This window comes from Microcebus murinus, chromosome 4 (assembly GCF_040939455.1).
Source record: "Microcebus murinus isolate Inina chromosome 4, M.murinus_Inina_mat1.0, whole genome shotgun sequence".
Lineage (NCBI taxonomy): Eukaryota > Metazoa > Chordata > Mammalia > Primates > Cheirogaleidae > Microcebus > Microcebus murinus.
This window is the reverse complement of record NC_134107.1, coordinates 3,377,109-3,396,102: the sequence shown is the minus strand read 5'-3', so window position 1 is coordinate 3,396,102 and position 18,994 is coordinate 3,377,109. Positions and strand designations below refer to the sequence as shown.

General features: G+C 61.9%; 1 protein-coding gene across 5 annotated transcripts; it reads left to right on the top strand.

The window, feature by feature from the left end:
- The first annotated feature begins 66 nt into the window (after nt 1–66).
- Nucleotides 67–17,583, top strand: FKBP8 (FKBP prolyl isomerase 8). Of its 5 annotated transcripts, none has more exons than XM_076001546.1 (9): nt 67–154; nt 9,227–9,546; nt 12,705–12,874; nt 12,957–13,045; nt 13,878–14,095; nt 14,498–14,670; nt 15,987–16,064; nt 16,521–16,652; nt 17,064–17,583. In XM_076001546.1, exons 2-9 carry the CDS (start codon nt 9,252–9,254, stop codon nt 17,148–17,150), a joined length of 1,242 nt encoding a protein of 413 aa, XP_075857661.1. In that variant the 5' UTR covers nt 67–154; nt 9,227–9,251; the 3' UTR covers nt 17,151–17,583. The 5 variants fall into 5 exon arrangements, with proteins under 5 accessions (XP_075857661.1, XP_075857659.1, XP_075857660.1 ...); XM_076001544.1 differs by having other exon boundaries at nt 13,875–14,095; XM_076001545.1 differs by lacking the exon at nt 67–154 and adding an exon at nt 6,436–6,555 and having other exon boundaries at nt 13,875–14,095.
- The last annotated feature ends 1,411 nt before the right edge of the window (nt 17,584–18,994 follow it).

Here is an 18,994-nt window from a genome sequence, read left to right as displayed (position 1 = left end):
TACGAGGAGGCGCGGCCGGAAGGGGCGGGGCTTAGCGGGTAGCCAATCAAGCGGGCCCCTCCCGCGCCTGCGCAGTTCCCGGAAAAAAAAAACCCGCGTTTCGACGCAGCCCGGAAGGGGGAAAGGCTGGGAGACGCGTCCCATTTTATAGATGGTAAGACTGAGGCCCGAGGCGGCAGGCACGCCTCCCCCCCCCCACCCCAAGGTCGTAAACGCTCCAGTGGTCTGTGGCCGACGCTAAGCCAGGTGTCTTGCTCTCCGCGCCAGGACTCAGACGCACCTAGGCTCAAAAATGTCTGCTCCGCTTTGGTGCTGGGCCCCCTCCGGGGCGCCGCCTTGCATTTGGGCAGCCGTGCCTGCTGGGTGCTCCTCGTGGTGTGGCACTTGTCTTGCTTTTCCTCTTCTTTATCGTTTCGCAGAGTGCCGGCTTTGCAGAACGTCGGTCAGTGTGTGTGCTTGCCGGGTACCTCCTCGGGGTGGGACCGGGCTGCGCGTGTGGGGCAGGGGTAACACAGGCAGGCCCGGTTTTCAGCCCTGCCCAGCGCATCCCGTCGGGAGGCCTGGGATGTTGGCGTGTTTCATTACCCGTGTGATATCGACCCTAAGGCAGCGTCTCCCGGCTTCTCGGCTGCAAAGTTACCATTTTCCCCTTTGCAACTTAAGCATCTTGTGGGAAGATACTTAAAGAGACCATGCTTTGTTTTGTTTTGTTTTTGAGGCAAGAGTCTTGCTCGGTTGCCTGAGCTACACACTGCCGTGGCGTCAGCCTAGCTCACTGCAGCTTCAAATCAAACTCCTGGGCTCAAGCGATCCTCCTGCCTCAGCCTCCCGAGTAGCTGGGACTACAGGCATGCCCGGCCACCATGCCCGGCTCATTTTTCCTATATGTTTTTTGTTTCAATTAGGCCAATTAATTTCTTTCTATTTTTTAGTAGAGACGGGGTCTCGCTCTTGCTCAGGCTGGTTTGGAACTCCTGACCTCGAGCCATCCGCCTGCCTGGGCCTCCCAGAGTGCTGGGATGGCAGACGCGAGCCTCCGCGCCTAGCTGAGGACATGTCTTTTTTTGTTTTGTTTTGTTTTTGAGACAGAGTCTCGCTCTGTTGCCCGGGCTACAGTGAGTGCCGTGGAGTCAGCCTAGCTCACAGCAACCTCAACCTCCTGGGCTCAAGTGATCCTCCTGCCTCAGCCTCCGGAGTAGCTGGGACTACAGGCATGCACCACCATGCCTGGCTAGTTTTTTTTCTATATATATATTGGCCAATTAATTTCTTTCTATTTATAGTAGAGACGGGTCTTGCTCTTGCTCAGGCTGGTTTAGAACTCCTGACCTCAAGTGATCTGCCCGCCTCGGCCTCCCAGAGTGCTAGGATGGCAGACGTGAGCCACCCTGCCTGGCCAGACACCATGTTTTTTTAATCATGTTTTTCACCCATTAATTTTAGGATTCATCCGTGGTTCTTGCTGTTAACCATTATTACTGCGGTGTTCAGCTCATAGTGATTCTCTATTAATTATTAATTGGAACTCTGTAGACAAGGGCTGTACATTCTTTCCCATTGTGTATTTATTCAAGTGTTAATAGCAGTATGAACTGGTGGAATTTGTTTTTGTTTTTTAGAGACAGAGTCTCTGTCACCCAGGCTAGAGAGCAGTGGCACAATCACAGTTCACTGTAACCTTGAACTCCTGGGCTCAAGCCATCCTCCCACCTCAGCCTCCTAAATCGCTGTGATTATGCACCTGAGCCACCACATCCACCCAGCCCACTGAGCACTTCTTTCCTTTTGGCACCACAAGGTGTTCCATGTTCCTTGCTGGAATCAGTCCTTTTTTCAAGGAGCCTTGTTCCTTTGTTTGAAGGGTGGTATTTAGAAACCAAGACATGGGTGCTCTATGTGCTCATTGCTGATGGGGTGTCACTGCTTCTAGGTATAGGACAGCAGTCAGAGCTGGAAAATAAGCCAGGCATGGTGGCGCACCTGCGCACCTGTATTTCCAGCTGCTCAGCAGGCTGAGGCTTGAGAATTCGAGGCTGCAGTGTGCTATCTTCGCACCTGTGTGAATGGCCACTGCACGCCAGCCTAGGTAACATTAGCGAGACCCCATCTCTAAAAAGTGAAAAGGAAAATACGTGCACGTCTACTAACCCATGCTTAGCCATGTATATTTACTTCTGTATCTATCGCTCTGTTTATATGCTAAAAACCAGGAGTTCATACTGATACGAGGATACACTTTTTCTTTTTTTTTTTTGAGACAGAGTCTCGCTCTGTTGCCCAGGCTAGAGTGAGTGCCGTGGCGTCGGCCTGGCTCACAGCAACCTCAGACTCCTGGGCTCAAGCAATCGTCCTGCCTCAGCCTCCCGAGTAGCTGGGACTACAGGCATGCGCCACCATGCCCAGCTCATTTTTTCTATATATATTAGTTGGCCAATTAATTTCTTTCTATTTATAGTAGAGACGGGGTCTCGCTCTTGCTCAGGCTGGTTTCGAACTCCTGACCTCGAGCGATCCTCCCGCCTCGGCCTCCCAGAGTGCTAGGATTACAGGCGTGAGCCACCGGGCCCAGCCTGAGGATACACTTTTAAGTGGGATAATCCAGGTTAAATTCATGAACAAAAAGGGGCAAATAGGAATTGCCCAATAAATGTTTGTAATTAATCGTTATAAGTTACAGATAGCCTATGATGTCAGCATGTTGTGTATTCTATTTTTTTTTTTTTTTTTTTGAGACAGAGTCTCACTCTGTCGCCCAGGCTAGAGTGAGTGCCGTGGCGTCAGTCTCAATCACAGCAACCTCAAACTCCTGGGCTCAAGTGATCCTCCTGCCTCAGCCTCCTGAGTGGCTGGGACTACAGGCATGCACCACCATGCCCGGCTGATTTTTTCTATATATATTAGTTGGCCAATTAATTTCTTTCTATTTATAGTAGAGACGGGGTCTCCCTCTTGCTCAGGCTGGTTTTGAACTCCTGACCTTGAGCGATCCTCCCGCCTCGGCCTCCCAGAGTGCTGGGATGCCAGGCGTGAGCCACCGCGCCCGGCCTGTGTATTCCGTATGTACCTGCTCTGGGGCTCCGTGCGTTAACGTGCGTCTGGGTGGTCTCGGCGTGTACCTCTGAAGGTTGTGGAGAGCTTGGAAGGTGCCCACAGGATTTCTCAGGCCACGTGGAAGACTGTTTAAGAGCCCTGGAACTGGACATATCTGAGTTGAGGTCCGTGTCTGTCAGATGCTAGCTAGATGGGCTTGGGCAAGGTTACCCTTGTGGATTCGTGCAGATGAAACCCCTAGGACGGCGCCTGGCACGCAGTCCGCTGGCAGTCCGCTGGCCGTAGGTGCTGTCACTCCCACACGCTGCTGCCTTCGTTCATGGAAAACTCAGCGAGGGCCACGATTGTTACATATTTAGTGCAACCCTTTTTAAAAATTGTTCAGGCCGGGCGCTGTGGCTCACGCCTGTAATCCTAGCTCTTGGGAGGCCGAGGCGGGCGGATTGCTCAAGGTCAGGAGTTCAAAACCAGCCTGAGCAAGAGCGAGACCCCGTCTCTACTATAAATAGAAAGAAATTAATTGGCCAACTGATATATATATAAAAAATTAGCCGGGCATGGTGGCGCATGCCTGTAGTCCCAGCTACCCGGGAGGCTGAGGCAGAAGGATCACTCGAGCCCAGGAGTTTGAGGTTGCTGTGAGCTAGGCTGACGCCACGGCACTCACTCTAGCCTGGGCAACAAAGTGAGACTCTGTCTCAAAAAAAAAAAGAAATTGTTCAGTCTCCTCTGGGTGTGGCCCATATTCGGGGGGATCCAGAGAGTTCCCAGTCCCTGCCTGCCCTGGAGAAGGAGGGCAGCAGTGTCAGAAGCAGACACCCTCAGCCCCCTGGGCTCACTGCTGAGAGAGGGGAGAGGGCTAAGGCTGGGGGACCCTGAGGAGCGGGGTGTGAGGGCTCACTTTAGGGGCAAGGAAAGTTGCAAGGAGGCAGGTAACGTCTGGATGGGGCTTTGAGGTAGGAGTAGGAGCTTCCTAGGAAGGGACAAGCCTTCAGGGCTGGCAGAATCGCCAGAGTAAAGGCAGGATGGTGGGAAAGGACGCAGTGTGGACCTGATCCTTGTAAGAATCGGGGAGCCAGGCAGCAGCGGTGCCGAGAGGGGGCGCTGGGGTGGGGGCTGTTGGGAAAAGCAGAACCATGGCTCTGGCTGCAGGCTGTGGCAGGAGAGGCCCGGGCTGGAGAAACCAAGGTTTTCAGTGGGTGCCTGAAAGGAGGCTCTGCTGGAGGCCGGGAAACATTTATGAGGGTCCTGGAGGGGATGGGGGCTGCACGGCAAGGCCAGACGGGACTCGGCTGGCCCCAGATGCTCTGTACACAGTAGATTGGAGACAAGACAATGTTTCCCTCTGTGTGTTCGAGAGGGCAGGGCCGGGCGTGGCGGCTCACGCCTGTCATCCTAGCACTCTGGGAGGCCAAGGCGGGTGGATCACTCAAGGTCAGGGGTTCTAAACCAGCCTGAGCAAGAGCGAGACCCCGTGTCTACTAAAAAATAGAAATTAATTGGCCAACTAAAAAATATATATAGAAAAAATTAGCCAAGCATGGTGGCACACGCCTGTAGATCCAGCTACTTGGGGGGAGGCTGAGGCAGGAGGATTGCTTGAGCCCAGGAGTTTGAGGTTGCTGTGAGCGAGGCTGACGCCAGGGCACTGTAGACAGGGCAACAGAGTGAGACTCTGTCTCAAAAAAAAAAAAAAAAAAGAGAGGGTAGGAAGTGATGGGAACTCTGGGGGGAGGGGAGGATCAAGTTTGGGGATTGGAAGCCTTTCTCTGCCACTGCTTTCAGTTTTATTTCCTACATGGCTCTATCACAGCTGCAATTAAATAGTTATCTGTGTGACTATGGGACATCCAGCTCCCCTGGATGGAATAGAGACTCAGCAGGGGAAGGGACCTGGCCTATCTTGCCCTTCATTGCTGTTACTTCAAACAAAGTAATTAACCTCTCTGTGCCTCAGTTTCTCTATCTATAAAATGAAGATAATAAGAGTCTTACCAAACACACCCATCTAGGCCGGGCATGGTGGCTCACGCCTATAATCCTAGCTCTCTGGGAGGCCGAGGCAGGCGGATCGCTCAAGGTCAGGAGTTCAAAACCAGCCTGAGCAAGAGCGAGACCCCGTCTCTACTATAAATAGAAAGAAATTAATTGGCCAACATATATATATAGAAAAACTTAGCCGGGCATGGTGGCGCATGCCTGTAGTCCCAGCTACTCGGGAGGCTGAGGCAGGAGGATCCCTTGAGCCCAGGAGTCTGAGGTTGCTGTGAGCGAGGCTGATGCCACAGCACTGTAGCCCGGACAACAGAGTGAGACTCTGTCTCAAAAAAAAAAAAAGAAAAAAAGACAAAGATGAGCAGACTGGATCAAAAGGGAAAACCCAAATCTCTGTTGCTTCCAAGAGACACATGTACAATGTTCTCATATTGTGGGGAATATGCTTCCATATATAGCGTCCAGAAAGTGGAAAATAAAAAAGTGGAAAAGAGTGGAGCATAGTAAACACAAGCCAGGGAGAATGGGCGTGTGATCATTTTTTTAGTTTATGCAAAAATTTATTTGACCAAAATGTAGAAAAAGTGATACTATTACATATGATACAGTTACAAGAATCTAAAGAGGAGTGTGAATTTCTTAATATCAGACAGAGTCCACCGGCTCCTTGATCTTAGCGAAAAGGCTGAGAAGTGACAAGACAAAGTCTGATGTATAGCAAAACTCACAGAAATAAGGTGGAGCTCATCGTAACAACGAGTTCAGTTCACCAGGAAGGCACCACAATTGCACCTCTGTGCAGTCATTCGTGCGGCCTCCAAACAGAGTATTTATCTCATAAGGGAGGATTCAATGTGCATAGAGTGTTTTTTTTTTTTTAGACAGAGTCTCACTCTGTTGCCCTGGCTAGAGTGCCATGGTGTCAACCTCCAACTCCTGGACTCAAGTGATCCTCCTGCTTCAGCCTCCCGAGTAGCTGGGACTACAGGCACGCGCCACCATGCCCGGCTAATTTTTTCTATATATTTTTTTAGTTGGCCAATTAATTTCTTTCTATTTTTGGTAGAGACGGGGTCTCGCTTTTGCTCAGGCTGGTTTTGAACTCCTGACCTTGAGCCATCCGCCCGCCTCGGCCTCCCAGAGTGCCAGGATGACAGGCGTGAGCCGCCGGTCCCAGGCTGCATAGAGTGTTTGTGATATCCGCTCAGTGAGTGCCAGTGATTACTCTTACTGTTGCTGGTGCTATTATAGTAGTTCATTGTTTGTTTATTTTATCAGCGTTGTTGTTTCCTGCAGTTCCTCCAGCCCCTGCAACACAGATGCACAGGGATGGGCAGGTCACCCCACTGTGCGGATTAAGACACCGGGGTTCAGAGATGGACGGGGAGTAGTCCAGGTCCCCTCAGAACCTGGACTGGCCCACAGCTTATTTGATGCCCCTTCCCAGGGGGACTCCTCACATGATCCGGCTGCCTCCAGCCTGACCAGCCTGCCTCCCTCCCTTCCACAGTGAGTCCAGCCTCCCCCATTTTCTGCCATGCACCGTGCAGGCTGCAATAACAACAGCAGAGCCTTCCCAGGCTTTGGGGTCTTCCAGTCTGGCGGGCGGGGCACGGAAGGAATGATGGCACAGCTGCGAGTAAGTGAGTTATGAAGTCGAGGGTCATCGTGCCAGGCGGGGCACCCCGCTTTGCCTTGGGGAGGTCTGGGAGGGCTTCCTTAGAAGGCAAGCTGACAAGTTAGCTACCTCCAAAACCTAGTGTTGGACCCATTCATTCATTCATTCATTCACTCACTCACTCACTTGAGCTCCCATAGGTGCCAGGCATGGTTGAAGGAGGTGCCGAGCACAAAACAGGCAAACATTCTTGCGAGGATGGGGCAGGGTGTGTGTGTGGGGGGGACCCGGAAGCTAAAGAGTGACAGGATCCTTCTGGAAGGGGGTAACCGCTGGGAAAGAAAACAGAGTGAGACGGGAGCAAGCGTCCCCAGCTTCAAATCAGGATCCATAAAAACCAATTTAATCGAGGATGCCACTTTCTCGTGGGGCCCGTGGGGCCCTTATCACCCTCGGCCAGAGGCTGCGTGGAGGTCGGACTCCTCCCAGCGGGCCTGCACGCCCGCTCAGCCGCCAGCCTGGCTGTTATTGAGCGCCTCCTGTATGCGCCAGGCAACCTGCAGGGAATTAGGCCACGTGGGGGTGGGGTGGGGGCAGGTTTCTGTGTGCCCCTGGGCACGTCGCTGCCCCGTGGGCCCTCGGGTGCACTGCCCTGCGTGGGGCCGTGGGGAGGGCTGCTCGGCCGTCCCCGAGCTGCCCTGACCCGCGAGCTTGGGCTCCGCACGGAAGCGCCGTTAGCGCCGCCCTCCCGACAGCCCCGAAGGTGAGAGTGCGTGGATGGGGGTGCCCATCCCCATCCTGCAGGCGGGCAGGAGGGAGCCCCGCCGGGGGCCGGGAGTCGCGCCGGCTGCGCGGGCGCCGGCTCGCGCTCGGGGTCCGGCCTAGAGCCCCCCGCCCCCGCCGCCGGTGGCCCGGAGGCGTCTGCCCCTTTAAGAACGTCCCAGGGAGCCGAGCAGGAAGGGGGCGGCGCCGGCGTCCCGGACGGACGTGCGCGCGAGCCAATGGGCGTGGCGGTCTCGGCGGCGGCGGCCAATGGGAGCGGCGGGGGGCGGGGCCGGGCGGCCGGACCTGGTTCCCGAGGCGCGGCGGCCGGGGCTGGGGGCGGGGAGGGGCGCAGGACCCCAGGCTGGGGTCCCGGAGCCCGAGGCACGTGTCCCGCGCCGCCGGGGGGGCCGAGGCCGCCGCCCGGGCCCGGGTCGGTCCGGGGGCCGGCGCGGCGGCGGTTCCGGCCGTTGGGCGGGGCGAGGGCCGCGGGGGCGGCGAGCGGGGGGCTCGCGGGGCGGGGGGCGCCCGCGGGGGCGCGGCCGGGCGGCGGCGGCCGGGCTGGGGTTCCGGGGGCGGAGGGCGTGCGGCGGGGGGCACTGCCGGCGGAGACGCGCAGGGCCGGGGGTGCCCGGGAGGTGCGGGGTCCGGGGCCCCGGGCTGGTGGCGTCAGACGGGCGTGGGGCGTTGGGGGCCTGGGTATCGGGGCGCGGGGGGCGCAGGCCGGGGCGGGGGGCGTCCGCGGGGCGCAGGGTGCGGCGGGATCGGGAGAGGGGCGTCTGGGGACACAGCCAGAGTGTTGACGGGGGGGGGGGGGGGGCGGGTTAGGGTCGGGGGACTGGGGGGGGAGCCGGGAGGGTCCCCGAAAATGGGGCCCGAGCCCGAAAGGAGCAGGCAGGTGAAGGTTAAGGTGCGGGATGCTGCGCGTTGGGATGACGGCTGCACCGCCTCTGCGCTTGGGGCCTGGGGAGACGGGTGGGTGCGCGGGGGGCACAGCCCGGGCTAGGGGCTCCCCACAGGCCTGGGGCAAGGAAGAAGCAGAACCGGTGGGATCTGGTCCCCTCCCGCAAAGGAGGCTGCTTTCAGGGGCTGGGAGGGAGACCTTGATGAGAGGAGGAAGGGCTCCCAGGCTTTGGCCTGGGTCCCTGACATTGGGGTTCGGGGAGTGGTGTTAGAGGCAGTGTATGGAAGGTAAAAGGTTTTTGGGTTTGTGGGTGGTTAGGGCCGGCGCTGCTGGGAGGGGGCTCCCCTTCGGAGAAGGGGCAGCTGGAGATGGGAACCCCCGGGGGAAAGATTAAATTGCCCAAGTGGCCCAGTGGCCCTAAAAATGGCTTCCCCAGGGCCTCAGGGCCTGTCCCCTCCAAAAAATTCCCAGCACTCCTCCTCGGCATTGAGTGAGTTAAAACCCGAGGGTCTAGAGGCCCAGGTTCCAATCCTGCCTTTGCCTTTGGCTTGCTCTGTGACCTTGGGCAAAATGGCTGTGGCCCCCTCTGGCCTTCACTTCTTTTTCTGCAGAATGTTGGGGGGATGTACCCTACTTCCTGGGGTGTTTATAAACGTTAAATAATGATTAGCTCTAGTAATAGCTGATTCTGCTTGAGCCTGATGCCCGGGCCTTGACGCGTGGGTCGATGCCTCCCAGGGAGCTGGGGTTGTTGGGATCCCCTACACCTGTGAAACCGAGGGCTGGGGCCCCTGAGTCACACAGCCGTGATCTGCAGGGTGGGGAGTGGGCGCGGGGAGGACGCCCCGTGGCCGGGTGGGGGTGGGGCTCTTACCCCCGTGCCTCCCGCTCCCCAGGGCCGATTCCCGTGCCCCCAGCAGCATGGCATCCTGCGCCGAGCCCTCTGAGCCCACCGCCCCGCCGCCTGCCGGGGCCCCGCCGCTGGAGGACTTCGAGGTGCTGGATGGGGTCGAGGATGCAGAGGGCGAGGAGGAAGAGGAGGAGGAGGAAGAGGAGGAGGATGACCTGAGTGAGCTGCCGCCGCTCGAGGACATGGGGCAGCCCCCGCCGGAGGAGGCCGAACAGCAGCCGGGGGCCCTGGCCCGAGAGTTCCTCGCTGCCATGGAGCCCGAGCCGGCCCCGGCCCCCGCCCCGGAGGAGTGGCTGGACATCCTGGGTAAGGAGCAGGGGCCCGGAGGGTTCGCCCAGCGGGGCCCAGACGGCTCGGGCTCGGGGGCGGCTTCGGCCCCGGCCCTCTTTGTTCCCCCCACCCCCCAGCCTCATTTCCCCATCTCTGCTGTGAGGGGTGAAAGTGACACGTGGTAACCACGGCAACTGCCAGCCACAGGCGAAGACCGCTTGAGAGACACTTGGTGTCTGTGAGCCCCGTTCGTTTCCATGCACGCGCACGCACAACGTGCGGCGGCCCAGAGAGGCTGAGTCACCTGCCCAGAGCCACACAGCCCCAGCACGCCAGGGCGTCAGCAGCGCCCCTCCCCGCACTGGCTTTTCTCAGCATTTATGCGACTGGGGGGGGGGTCTTGCCCCTTGAAAGGCGTGTCCTGGGGTCTCGTAGTCCTGGGGAGTGTCATGTTCCGTCTGGCCCTCTGGCCGGTTCAGGGCGCTCACTCGTTAGTGTTGCACATGCTCAGAGGAGTCCCGCGAGAACCCACACTCGTGGCCTGGCCCTGTACCTCCGCACGGCTACTCTGAAAACAAGAAAACGTTAGCACTCCGTGGAAAACGGGTCGCCATACGTGCAGTGCCGACACCTAACATACCACGGGTTGCTGCTGCACACGCGAGTGGTGATACAACGCCACGGCTGTGACCGGTGGGACTGGCCCTGCTCCGCCAGCAGTGTCAAAGAACAGTGACACTGGGAAAAGACCAGAGATGTCAGCCGCGCGGCGGCTCACACCTGTAATCCTAGCACTCTGGGAGGCCGAGGCAGGAGGATCGCTTGAGGTCAGGAGTTCTAAACCAGCCTGAGCAAGAGTGAGACCCCGTCTCTACTATAGATAGAAAGAAATTAATTGGCCGACTAATATGTATAGAAAAAATTAGCCGGGCATGGTGGCACATGCCTGTAGTCCCAGCTACTCGGGAGGCTGAGGCAGGAGGATCACTGGAGCCCAGGAGTTGGAGGTTGCTGTGAGCGAGGCTGACGCCACAGCACTCACTCTAGTCTGGGCAACAAAGCGAGACTCTGTCTCAAAAAAAAAAAACCACCAGAAACGTCACGACTAATGCCACCACCACTGCTAATCTTACCGCTCCTGAGAATGATACCAGGTAACCCTTCCCGAGCGCTGGTTCTGCGCCAAGCCTCTGCAGCATCTTATCTGGTCCTCACAGCAGCCCCGAGACGTGATTCCCAGGGTATCCCCATTTTACAGACGGGGAAACTGAGGCTCAGAGAGGCGAAGGCCCTTGCCCGAGGTCACACAGCCTCCCTGGCTATTCTAGAGTTTGGGAAGCCGTTCTTTCCTGCCGGTGGTGAGAGTGGGAGCTGCCCTGCGCCCCTTCTGAGCACGAGGCTGGCACCGCGTTCACATGCGGCTGTCCGGAGAGGACCCAGCCACGTGGCCGGTCTCGTTGTGTCGACAGTGGCTGGGTGCTGACAGGGTGTTGCTTTGTCGTCCTGGCTAGAGAGCAGTGGGTATCACGACAGCTCACCGCAACCTTAACCTCCCGGGCTGAGGCGATCCTCCCGCCTCAGCCTCCGGAGTAGCTGGGACTGCAGGCACACGCCGCCGCGCCCGGCTGATCTTTCTGTTTTCGGTAGAGACGCGGTCTCCATGGTTTGGTGGCTCCCAGGCTGGCCGGGAGGGTGCGTATTGACGGTGGAGAGCAGCACACTTAGAAATTGGAATATCCTAGGCTATTTCGGAATGGGGATGGACACATCGCAGTTTTCCAAACTCTCCGGCTAGAGTCCGCTCAGATTTGTGGGCTAGACCCGACGGCGCGTCCCGGAACACGGGTAAACGTGGGAACGAGAGCGACCACAGGCCACGTCAGAGTGACGGCCCCGCCGGTCCAGCCCTCGCTGCGCTGAGGCTCCCTCTCCGCCAGCTCCTCGGCATTCCCCCGGGAGACCGGGCTGTGTGTCCTGGGCCAAGTCGCCTGCCTTCTCTGCGCTGCTTGTTAGATGGCGGCGCTAGCGGCAGATCGACCCCGGCGCCGGCCGAGGGATGGCAGCGGGCGTTGTCGCCGTGGGGCCCCTGGGTGTGTTTGCGAGGGCGCCGGGCCTTCTGCCCGGTGCTCCGCCCGTGTTGGCTGTGGCCGTTGCCGTGGCCGCTTGCGGCGCGAGCAGGAAGGCCGGCCGCGGCGGCCGAGAGAACCGCGCAGGTCTCGCGGTCGGGGTGGTGGGGCCAGGGCTGCTGCTGCTCGCCACTCTTTGGCTCCGGGTTCCTGTCGCGGGCAGCGCGCATGGCGCTCTGGTAGAGACGCGCGGTGTCACAGGTGCCCTGCCAGCCACACAGACGCCCACCGGGTGCCACCAGGAGGTCCCGTGGCCACCCTGTTTTACGGCTAGGTAAACTGAGGCCCAGATGGCCCAGGGGCTATGATTTGAATCCAAAGATCTTTCCTCTCTGAGCCTCAGATTTTTTGGAGATGGGGGGGTGGGGAGTCTCGCTCTTTTGCCCAGGCTGGGCTTGAACTTGGGATCCTCCTCCCCCTGAATCTCTTGAGCACTTTGATTTTCTTAAAACAAGCAGACCAGCCAGTGTTCACTGTTCCCAGCACCAGCATTTTTTTTTTTTTTTTTTGAGACAAGAGTCTCGCTTTGTTGCCCGGGCTAGAGTGAGTGCCGTGGCGTCAGCCTCGCTCACAGCAACCTCAAACTCCTGGGCTCAAGCGATCCTCCTGCCTCAGCCTCCTGAGTAGCTGGGACTACAGGCATGCGCCACCATGCCCGGCTAATTTTTTCTATGTACTTTTAGTTGGCCAATTAATTTCTTTCTATTTATAGTAGAGACGGGGTCTCGCTCTTGCTCAGGCTGATTTCGAGCTTATGACCTTGAGCGATCCTCCCGCCTCGGCCTCCCAGAGTGCTAGGATGACAGGCGTGAGCCGCCGCGCCCGGCCCCAGCTCCAGCATTGTCACCTGGCCTGGGTCCTGTCCTGCCCAGTGTCCGGCAGCCGGGGGTCCCCTGCCCACTTGGCAGCAGAAGGGGACGTTGGACACTGGGTTTGCGCCCCAGTTTTAGGCTGTCCCCTCTGGGCTGGCGGGTGGGCAGAGTTCGGGGTGGGGGACGGGGTGCTCGGGGGAGCAGGCGCCCGCCTGGGCCGCCGGGTGACCGGCTGCACGTTCCCGGCCCCTGGTAGGGAACGGGCTGCTGAGGAAGAAGACGCTGGTCCCGGGGCCGCCCGGCTCCAGCCGCCCCGGCCAGGGCCAGGTGGTCACGGTGCAGCTGCAGACGTCGCTGGAGAACGGCACGCGGGTGCAGGAGGAGCCGGAGCTGGTGTTCACCCTGGGCGACTGCGACGTCATCCAGGTGGGGGCGGGGCGGGGCGGGGCGGGGCTGGGGCACCACGCGGGGGCTGGGCCTGCCTGATCCCCTCCCTGTGCCCCCCCAGGCCCTGGATCTCAGCGTCCCGCTCATGGACGTGGGGGAGACGGCCATGGTCACTGCTGACTCCAAGTACTGCTACGGCCCCCAGGGCAGGTGAGAGCCGGCGCGGGCAGGGCGGGCGTCCCCTTCGGCTCGCCCCAGCCACCGGCCCGTTTTATTCATTTTTATTTATTTATTTATTTTTTTGAGACAGAGTGTCGCTCTGTTGCCCGGGCTAGGGTGAGTGCCATGGCGTCAGCCTCCCTCACAGCAGCCTCAGACTCCTGGGCTCAAGCGATCCTCCTGCCTCAGCCTCCCGGGTAGCTGGGGCTACAGGCATGCGCCACCATGCCCGGCTCATTTTTTTCTATGTATTTTTATTTTTATTTTATTTTTTTTGAGACAGAGTCTCACTCTGTTGCCCGGGCTAGAGTGAGTGCCGTGGCATCAGCCTCGCTCACAGCAACCTCCAACTCCTGGGCTCAAGCGATCCTCCTGCCTCAGCCTCCCAAGTGGCTGGGACTACAGGCATGCACCACCGTGCCCAGCTAATTTTTTCTATATTTTTTTTAGTTGGCCAATTAATTTCTTTCTATTTATAGTAGAGACGGGGTCTCACTCTTGCTCAGGCTGGTTTTGAACTCCTGACCTAGAGCGATCCTCCCGCCTCGGCCTCCCAGAGTGCCGGGATGACAGGCGTGAGCCACAGCGCCCGGCCCATCAGTCAGTTTCGTAGAAGAGCAAACCGAGGCTCTGGGAGGGGAGCTGGCTCGCCAGGTCTCGTAGCTCCGGATGGCGAGAGTTGCCTCCCTGGCGCTCTCCCGGGCGGGGGGCAGCGGGGACGGACCCGGGACGCTGGGAGCACCGTGTCCTGGCAGGTCTGGGGTTGGGGCGTGGGGGGCGCCAGGTCTGAGTGCCGCCCCCGGCCGCCCCCACCCCCCAGCAGGAGCCCGTACATCCCCCCGCACGCGGCCCTGTGCCTGGAGGTGACCCTGAAGACGGCGGTGGACGGGCCGGACCTGGAGACGCTCTCGGGACAGGAGCGCGTGGCCCTGGCCAACCGCAAGCGCGAGTGCGGCAACGCGCACTACCAGCGCGCCGACTTCGTGCTGGCCGCCAACTCCTACGACCTGGCCATCAAGGCCATCACCTCCAGCGCCAAAGGTGGGCGCCGGGCAGGCCGGGCCTCGCCACCCCCCCACCCCCCCCGCCCCCTCCCCCCAGAAGGCGCCGGAAACCTGGAGCCCCGGGGCCCTCCAGGGTGTCGCAGAAGGGTCCGGGTGTGGCGCGGATGGCCTGGCCGCCCCCGACCCCCAGGCAGCGTCCGCTCCGGACGTGGGCCCGAGCCAGACCACGGAGACGTCCGCACGGGGGCACCCTGGACGGCTGTCGGTCCCCGAGCCCCTCCCCCGGGTCCAGGCCCTGGGTCCCGTGGGAGAGGTGGGGAACCTGAGGCCAGAGCGGCCTGGGGTCCAGCGGGGAGGAAGGCGGCCCCCCCCGCAGAGGGGAGGCGCTGGCGGGCCAGGGCTCGGTGGCGGCTGAGCGCTGTCCCCGCCCCGCCCGCAGTGGACATGAGCTTGGAGGAGGAGGAGCAGCTCCTGCAGCTGAAGGTGAAGTGCCTCAACAACCTGGCGGCCTCGCAGCTGAAGCTGGACCACTACCGCGCCGCGCTGCGCTCCTGCAGCCTGGTGCTCGAGCACCAGCCCGACAACATCAAGGCGCTCTTCCGCAAGGGCAAGGTGGGCGCCGGCCGCCGGGGCGCCGGGGCGCGCAGGGAGGGGGCCGCGCAGGCGCGGGAGCGGGGGTAGCCGGGATCCCGGCAAGTCGCCGGCCGGGGCCGAGCCCGGAGTCTCGGGTCCCCACCTCTGGCCCGCGGTGAACGCTCCTCGCATATCGCCCTCCGTGGCTCCCGTCTCCCTCAGGGTAAAAAGCCAAGTCCCAGTCACTCACGCCCTGGGGGCGCCAGGCCGTCTGCTTGTCCCTCTCTCGCCCCACCCGTCCGGGCACACAGTGGGGCCGGGCACACAGTGGGTGCTCAGGGTGAATCGGCCTGCGTAGGCTTGGTCTCAACTGTTCTCACCCCGTTTTCGTTCGCCCTCACAGCCTGGTGAGGACCCGGGTGGGGGTCGGGGGTCGGGCGGGGGTCAGGGGTCGGGCGGGGGTCAGGGGTCGGGCGGGGGTCAGGGGTCGGGCGGGGGTGGCAGCCGAGGACACCGAGGCACAAATGCCGGGTCCCCTGGCGTGTTTGTGAGAGGCCTGAGCACTTGGTCTCTCCAGTCAGCATTTATTAAGCACCTGTTGCGTGCAGAGTTCTTCAGAGATGGGAGCAAGAGGGTGCCGCCCTGTCTCTGAAGCCTCCGCAGTGCTCCTGGGGGCCGCAGGGCTGGGTGTTTGTGTGGCCTCGTGCGAGTTTGGACCTGCTGGTTCAAGGTGACAGAAGCCCACTCGGACAGGTTCAAGCGGGAAAGGAGGGACTGGTGGCTCATCCAGGGGCCGAGTCCAGGGGATCTGGCTTCAGGCATGGCTGGATCCAGGCGTTGGCGACGTCACGGAGACACTGTGTCTCTCTGCCGTGACCTCCCCTCTCGGGCAGGCTCCTTTCTCAGGGTGGCCGCGGCGACCCCACCTCCACTCCGCTCCCAGAAGCCCCAGACTTGCGTTCTTCCCCCTTGGCAAAGAGACTCAGGTCTCCCCGTGGTGCCGGCAAAGGCCAGGCCGGATCTCCCCACGCCTGGCCCTGCGTCACTCACGGTGGCCGAGGCGGCGGGAGTGGCCACGCGGCGGCCTCCCTAGGCGGCCGGGGCAGTGAGGGGAGGGGCCGGTGAGGTGGGCGCCCGGACCTGCGGCCGGGGCTGAGACAGACGCGTGGGGAAGGCCCACATCCGGGCGGGAGGTGGCGTGGGGGGGGCTCAGGAGCAGCGCGGGGACGCCGGAACCCCGGGGCTGTTGCCGGAGCCGGGCCTGGGGCCTGTGCCTGTGCGGGGGGGGGGCCGGACCTGCCCAGGGGGCGCGAGGCCCAGCGTGGGTCCAGCGTGGCGCGGCCGCTTCTCCCCAGGTGCTGGCTCAGCAAGGCGAGTACAGCGAGGCCATCCCCATCCTGAGGGCCGCCCTGAAGCTGGAACCTTCCAACAAGGTGAGCGGGGTGGGGGAGCCCCGGGGGCTTGCCCTTGCCGGCCTGTCTGGGAGTCCCTCGCGCTCTGCCCCAGGGCTGGCTTGCTGTGGCTCCCGGTGGTGCTTCCCGCCCGGGAAGGGCCCTGGCCCGGCTTGCCGAGACCCTGGTGACGGCCACCGGGTCGGCCTGGGCTCCCCGCCAGTGGGCCCAGAGGCCGAGGACAGAGCCAGCCGCTGACCAGCCCCGGCGTCCTCCTTCCTCCGGGAACCCTCCCGCCTCCCGGCCGCCTTGTGCTCGGCCCCGACTACCTGCCCTCCCGGGGGACGGGGTCAGCGGCAAAGCCGGGCAAGGGGCAGACAGCCCCCCGGGTCTCAGCAGTGCCCGCGCCCGGGTGAGCCAGGGCCCCAGGAGGCAGAGCCCGAGCGGTGACGGTCGCCGGCCGCTGCTGCTCTCGGCCTGCTCACGCCCCTCCCGCAGACGATCCACGCCGAGCTCTCGAAGCTGGTGAAGAAACACGCGGCTCAGCGGAGCACGGAGACCGCCCTGTACCGGAAGATGCTGGGCAACCCCAGCCGACTGCCCGCCAAGTGTCCCGGCAAGGGCGCCTGGGTGAGCCGGGGCTGGCGGGCGCGGGCGGGGGCTCCCGGAAGGCTGGGGACGGTCAGCAGAGGTTAATTTGTCCATTCTGCAAACACGGATGTCCTCGGTGACTGGGCCGTGCCGAGCAATGTCAGGGATGCAGAGAGGCCCCAGCCCCGTGTGGCCAGAGCCAGGGCAGAAGCTGGAGGGCTCAGGGTGGGGAGTGGAGGCTCTTCCGGGGCAGAAGACCAGGTGTCCTGAAGGAGGGGTTATTTGGTTTGGGTTTCACGGTATGAGTAGGAGTTTGCCGGGAGGCATGAAAGGAATGCTCAGGCAGTGATTTGCTGGGAGGCCTGTTTGGGCCGTGTTGGCAGCTGAGGCTCCGGAGGCCAGTCTTAACCACCCTCTGGTCATCTCTCCTCTCCCCTTTGCCCCCCACAGTCTATCCCGTGGAAGTGGCTGTTCGGGGCGACTGCCGTTGCCCTAGGGGGCGTGGCTCTCTCTGTGGTCATTGCTGCCAGGAACTGACTGCCCGGGTGGCTGCCACCCCCTCTGCACACCACGGACCCCGCCCCGCGCTCCCCGACTCCCCCAGCCCCCCCCTGCCCTCCCCGGCTCGGCCCCTCCCCCGGGTTGGGGGCAGCCAGGATGGGGGGGTCACGTTGGCGCCCAGTGAGCAGGAGGCGCTGAGGCCCTGCGGGAGGAGCGCGAGGTGCGGCCGGGGCCCCACGCGCAGCCCCAGGGAGGGGCCTCACCCCTGCAGACCCTGCGCCTCCCCCGCCCCCACCCTCCTGGGTCAGGTCTCGCCCAGGGCCAGCCTCAGTTTCTCCTTCTCAGCAGGCCTGGGGGCCGCCCTCCCCCTGCCTAGTCCCCGCCTGAGTGCCAGCCCCTCCCGCCCCGCCTGCCACCCGCTGTCCACCCCTCCCCCTGCCCCCCCTCCCCCGTGAAATAAAGCCTCCCCCCTGCACACCGCTGGCTCTGAGCCTCATTCCGTCGTTGCCACGGCGGCGGCCGGGGTTTCCTCTCTGGGCCTGGCTGTACACGGGGGAAACCGAGGCGGGAAAGCGGGGTAACCCCGGCGTTTTGCCTCTCGTACCACGCGGTGCCTCAGCCAAGGCCCGGGAGGCCGGCAGACGCCAGCGGAAGACCGCTGCCGCCCGTGGGGGCAGGGCGCGGGGGCAGGAGGCGGCTTGCGAAGGGGGTGTCCCCTCTCGGGGACGCTGTGGGCCGGGGGACCTCCTCGGCCGGGGGTCTGTGGCGTCACGGCCAGTGCAAAGGCCCCGGGGCAGGACCGAGCCCGGTGTGCGTCCAGCCTTGAAGAGCGTGGGTGGGGGACGGGGCTCTGCCTGGAGGCCACGGGCCCGGCTCAGGACTGACCTCAGGTGCCCCCCGGGTCCCCCCACAACCCCGGCCTCCCGTTAGTGCCGTCCCCCCACAACCCGGCCTCCCGTTAGTGCTGTCCCCCCACAGCCCCGGCCTCCCTTTAGTGCTGTCCCCCCACAACCCGGGCCTCCCGTTAGTGTTAGGTCCAGGAGCGGCAGGGCCAGCAGTGGGGCCTCCCTCCCGCCGTCCACTCCCGCCTCCTAGAATGAGGGTGTCCCGGCAGACAAGCGCCGCGACCATCGGGCCCTCACCTTCCCCGGATAACCTGGGAGGGGAGCCGCCTGCCACGTCGGGCCCGGAGCCGGAACCTGTGCCTTCCCCGCTCCCAGGCCCTTGCTCTCTGGCCACCCGGGCGACCAGGCTCAGGACACGAGGCCGCACGTGGCTCGGGTCTGTCTCCTCTCCAGCGGTCCAGCCCCTGTGGCTGCTCGCCGACGCCCCACGCTTCTTTCCGTGCCGTTCTCGGGGTCCCGTCCAGAGCCACCGGGAATCAAACGGGAAGTGCAGAGACGGCCTGTGACCAAGCATGGTTAACCTCTCCGAATCTCCCCTCTCCTCAGCCCTCCCAGGCCTCAGTTTCCTCATCTGGCAGATGGGTCCAAACCACCACATCCACGCCAGTGGGCAAGCCAAGGTGCCACGAGCCCGGGGCACGTTAAGTGCTCAGTGCTGGGTAGCTGCTATTATTGCTGTCGCTCGTCTCCCAGGCAAATCCACAGAGGCTCAGAGAGACATGCTGCCTTTCCCAAAGTCACACAGCGAGCCGGTCGGCCCTCAAGCCGGATCCTCCCACGTGGTCCTCCGGTGGGCAGCCTTGCTGTCTCCACCCTTCTCTCTTCTTCTTCTTCTTTTTTTTTTTTTGAGACAGAGTCTCACTCTGTTGCCCAGGCTAGAGTGAGTGCCTTGGCGTCAGCCTCGCTCACAGCAACCTCAAACTCCTGGGCTCAAGCCATCCTCCTGCCTCAGCCTCCCGAGTAGCTGGGACTACA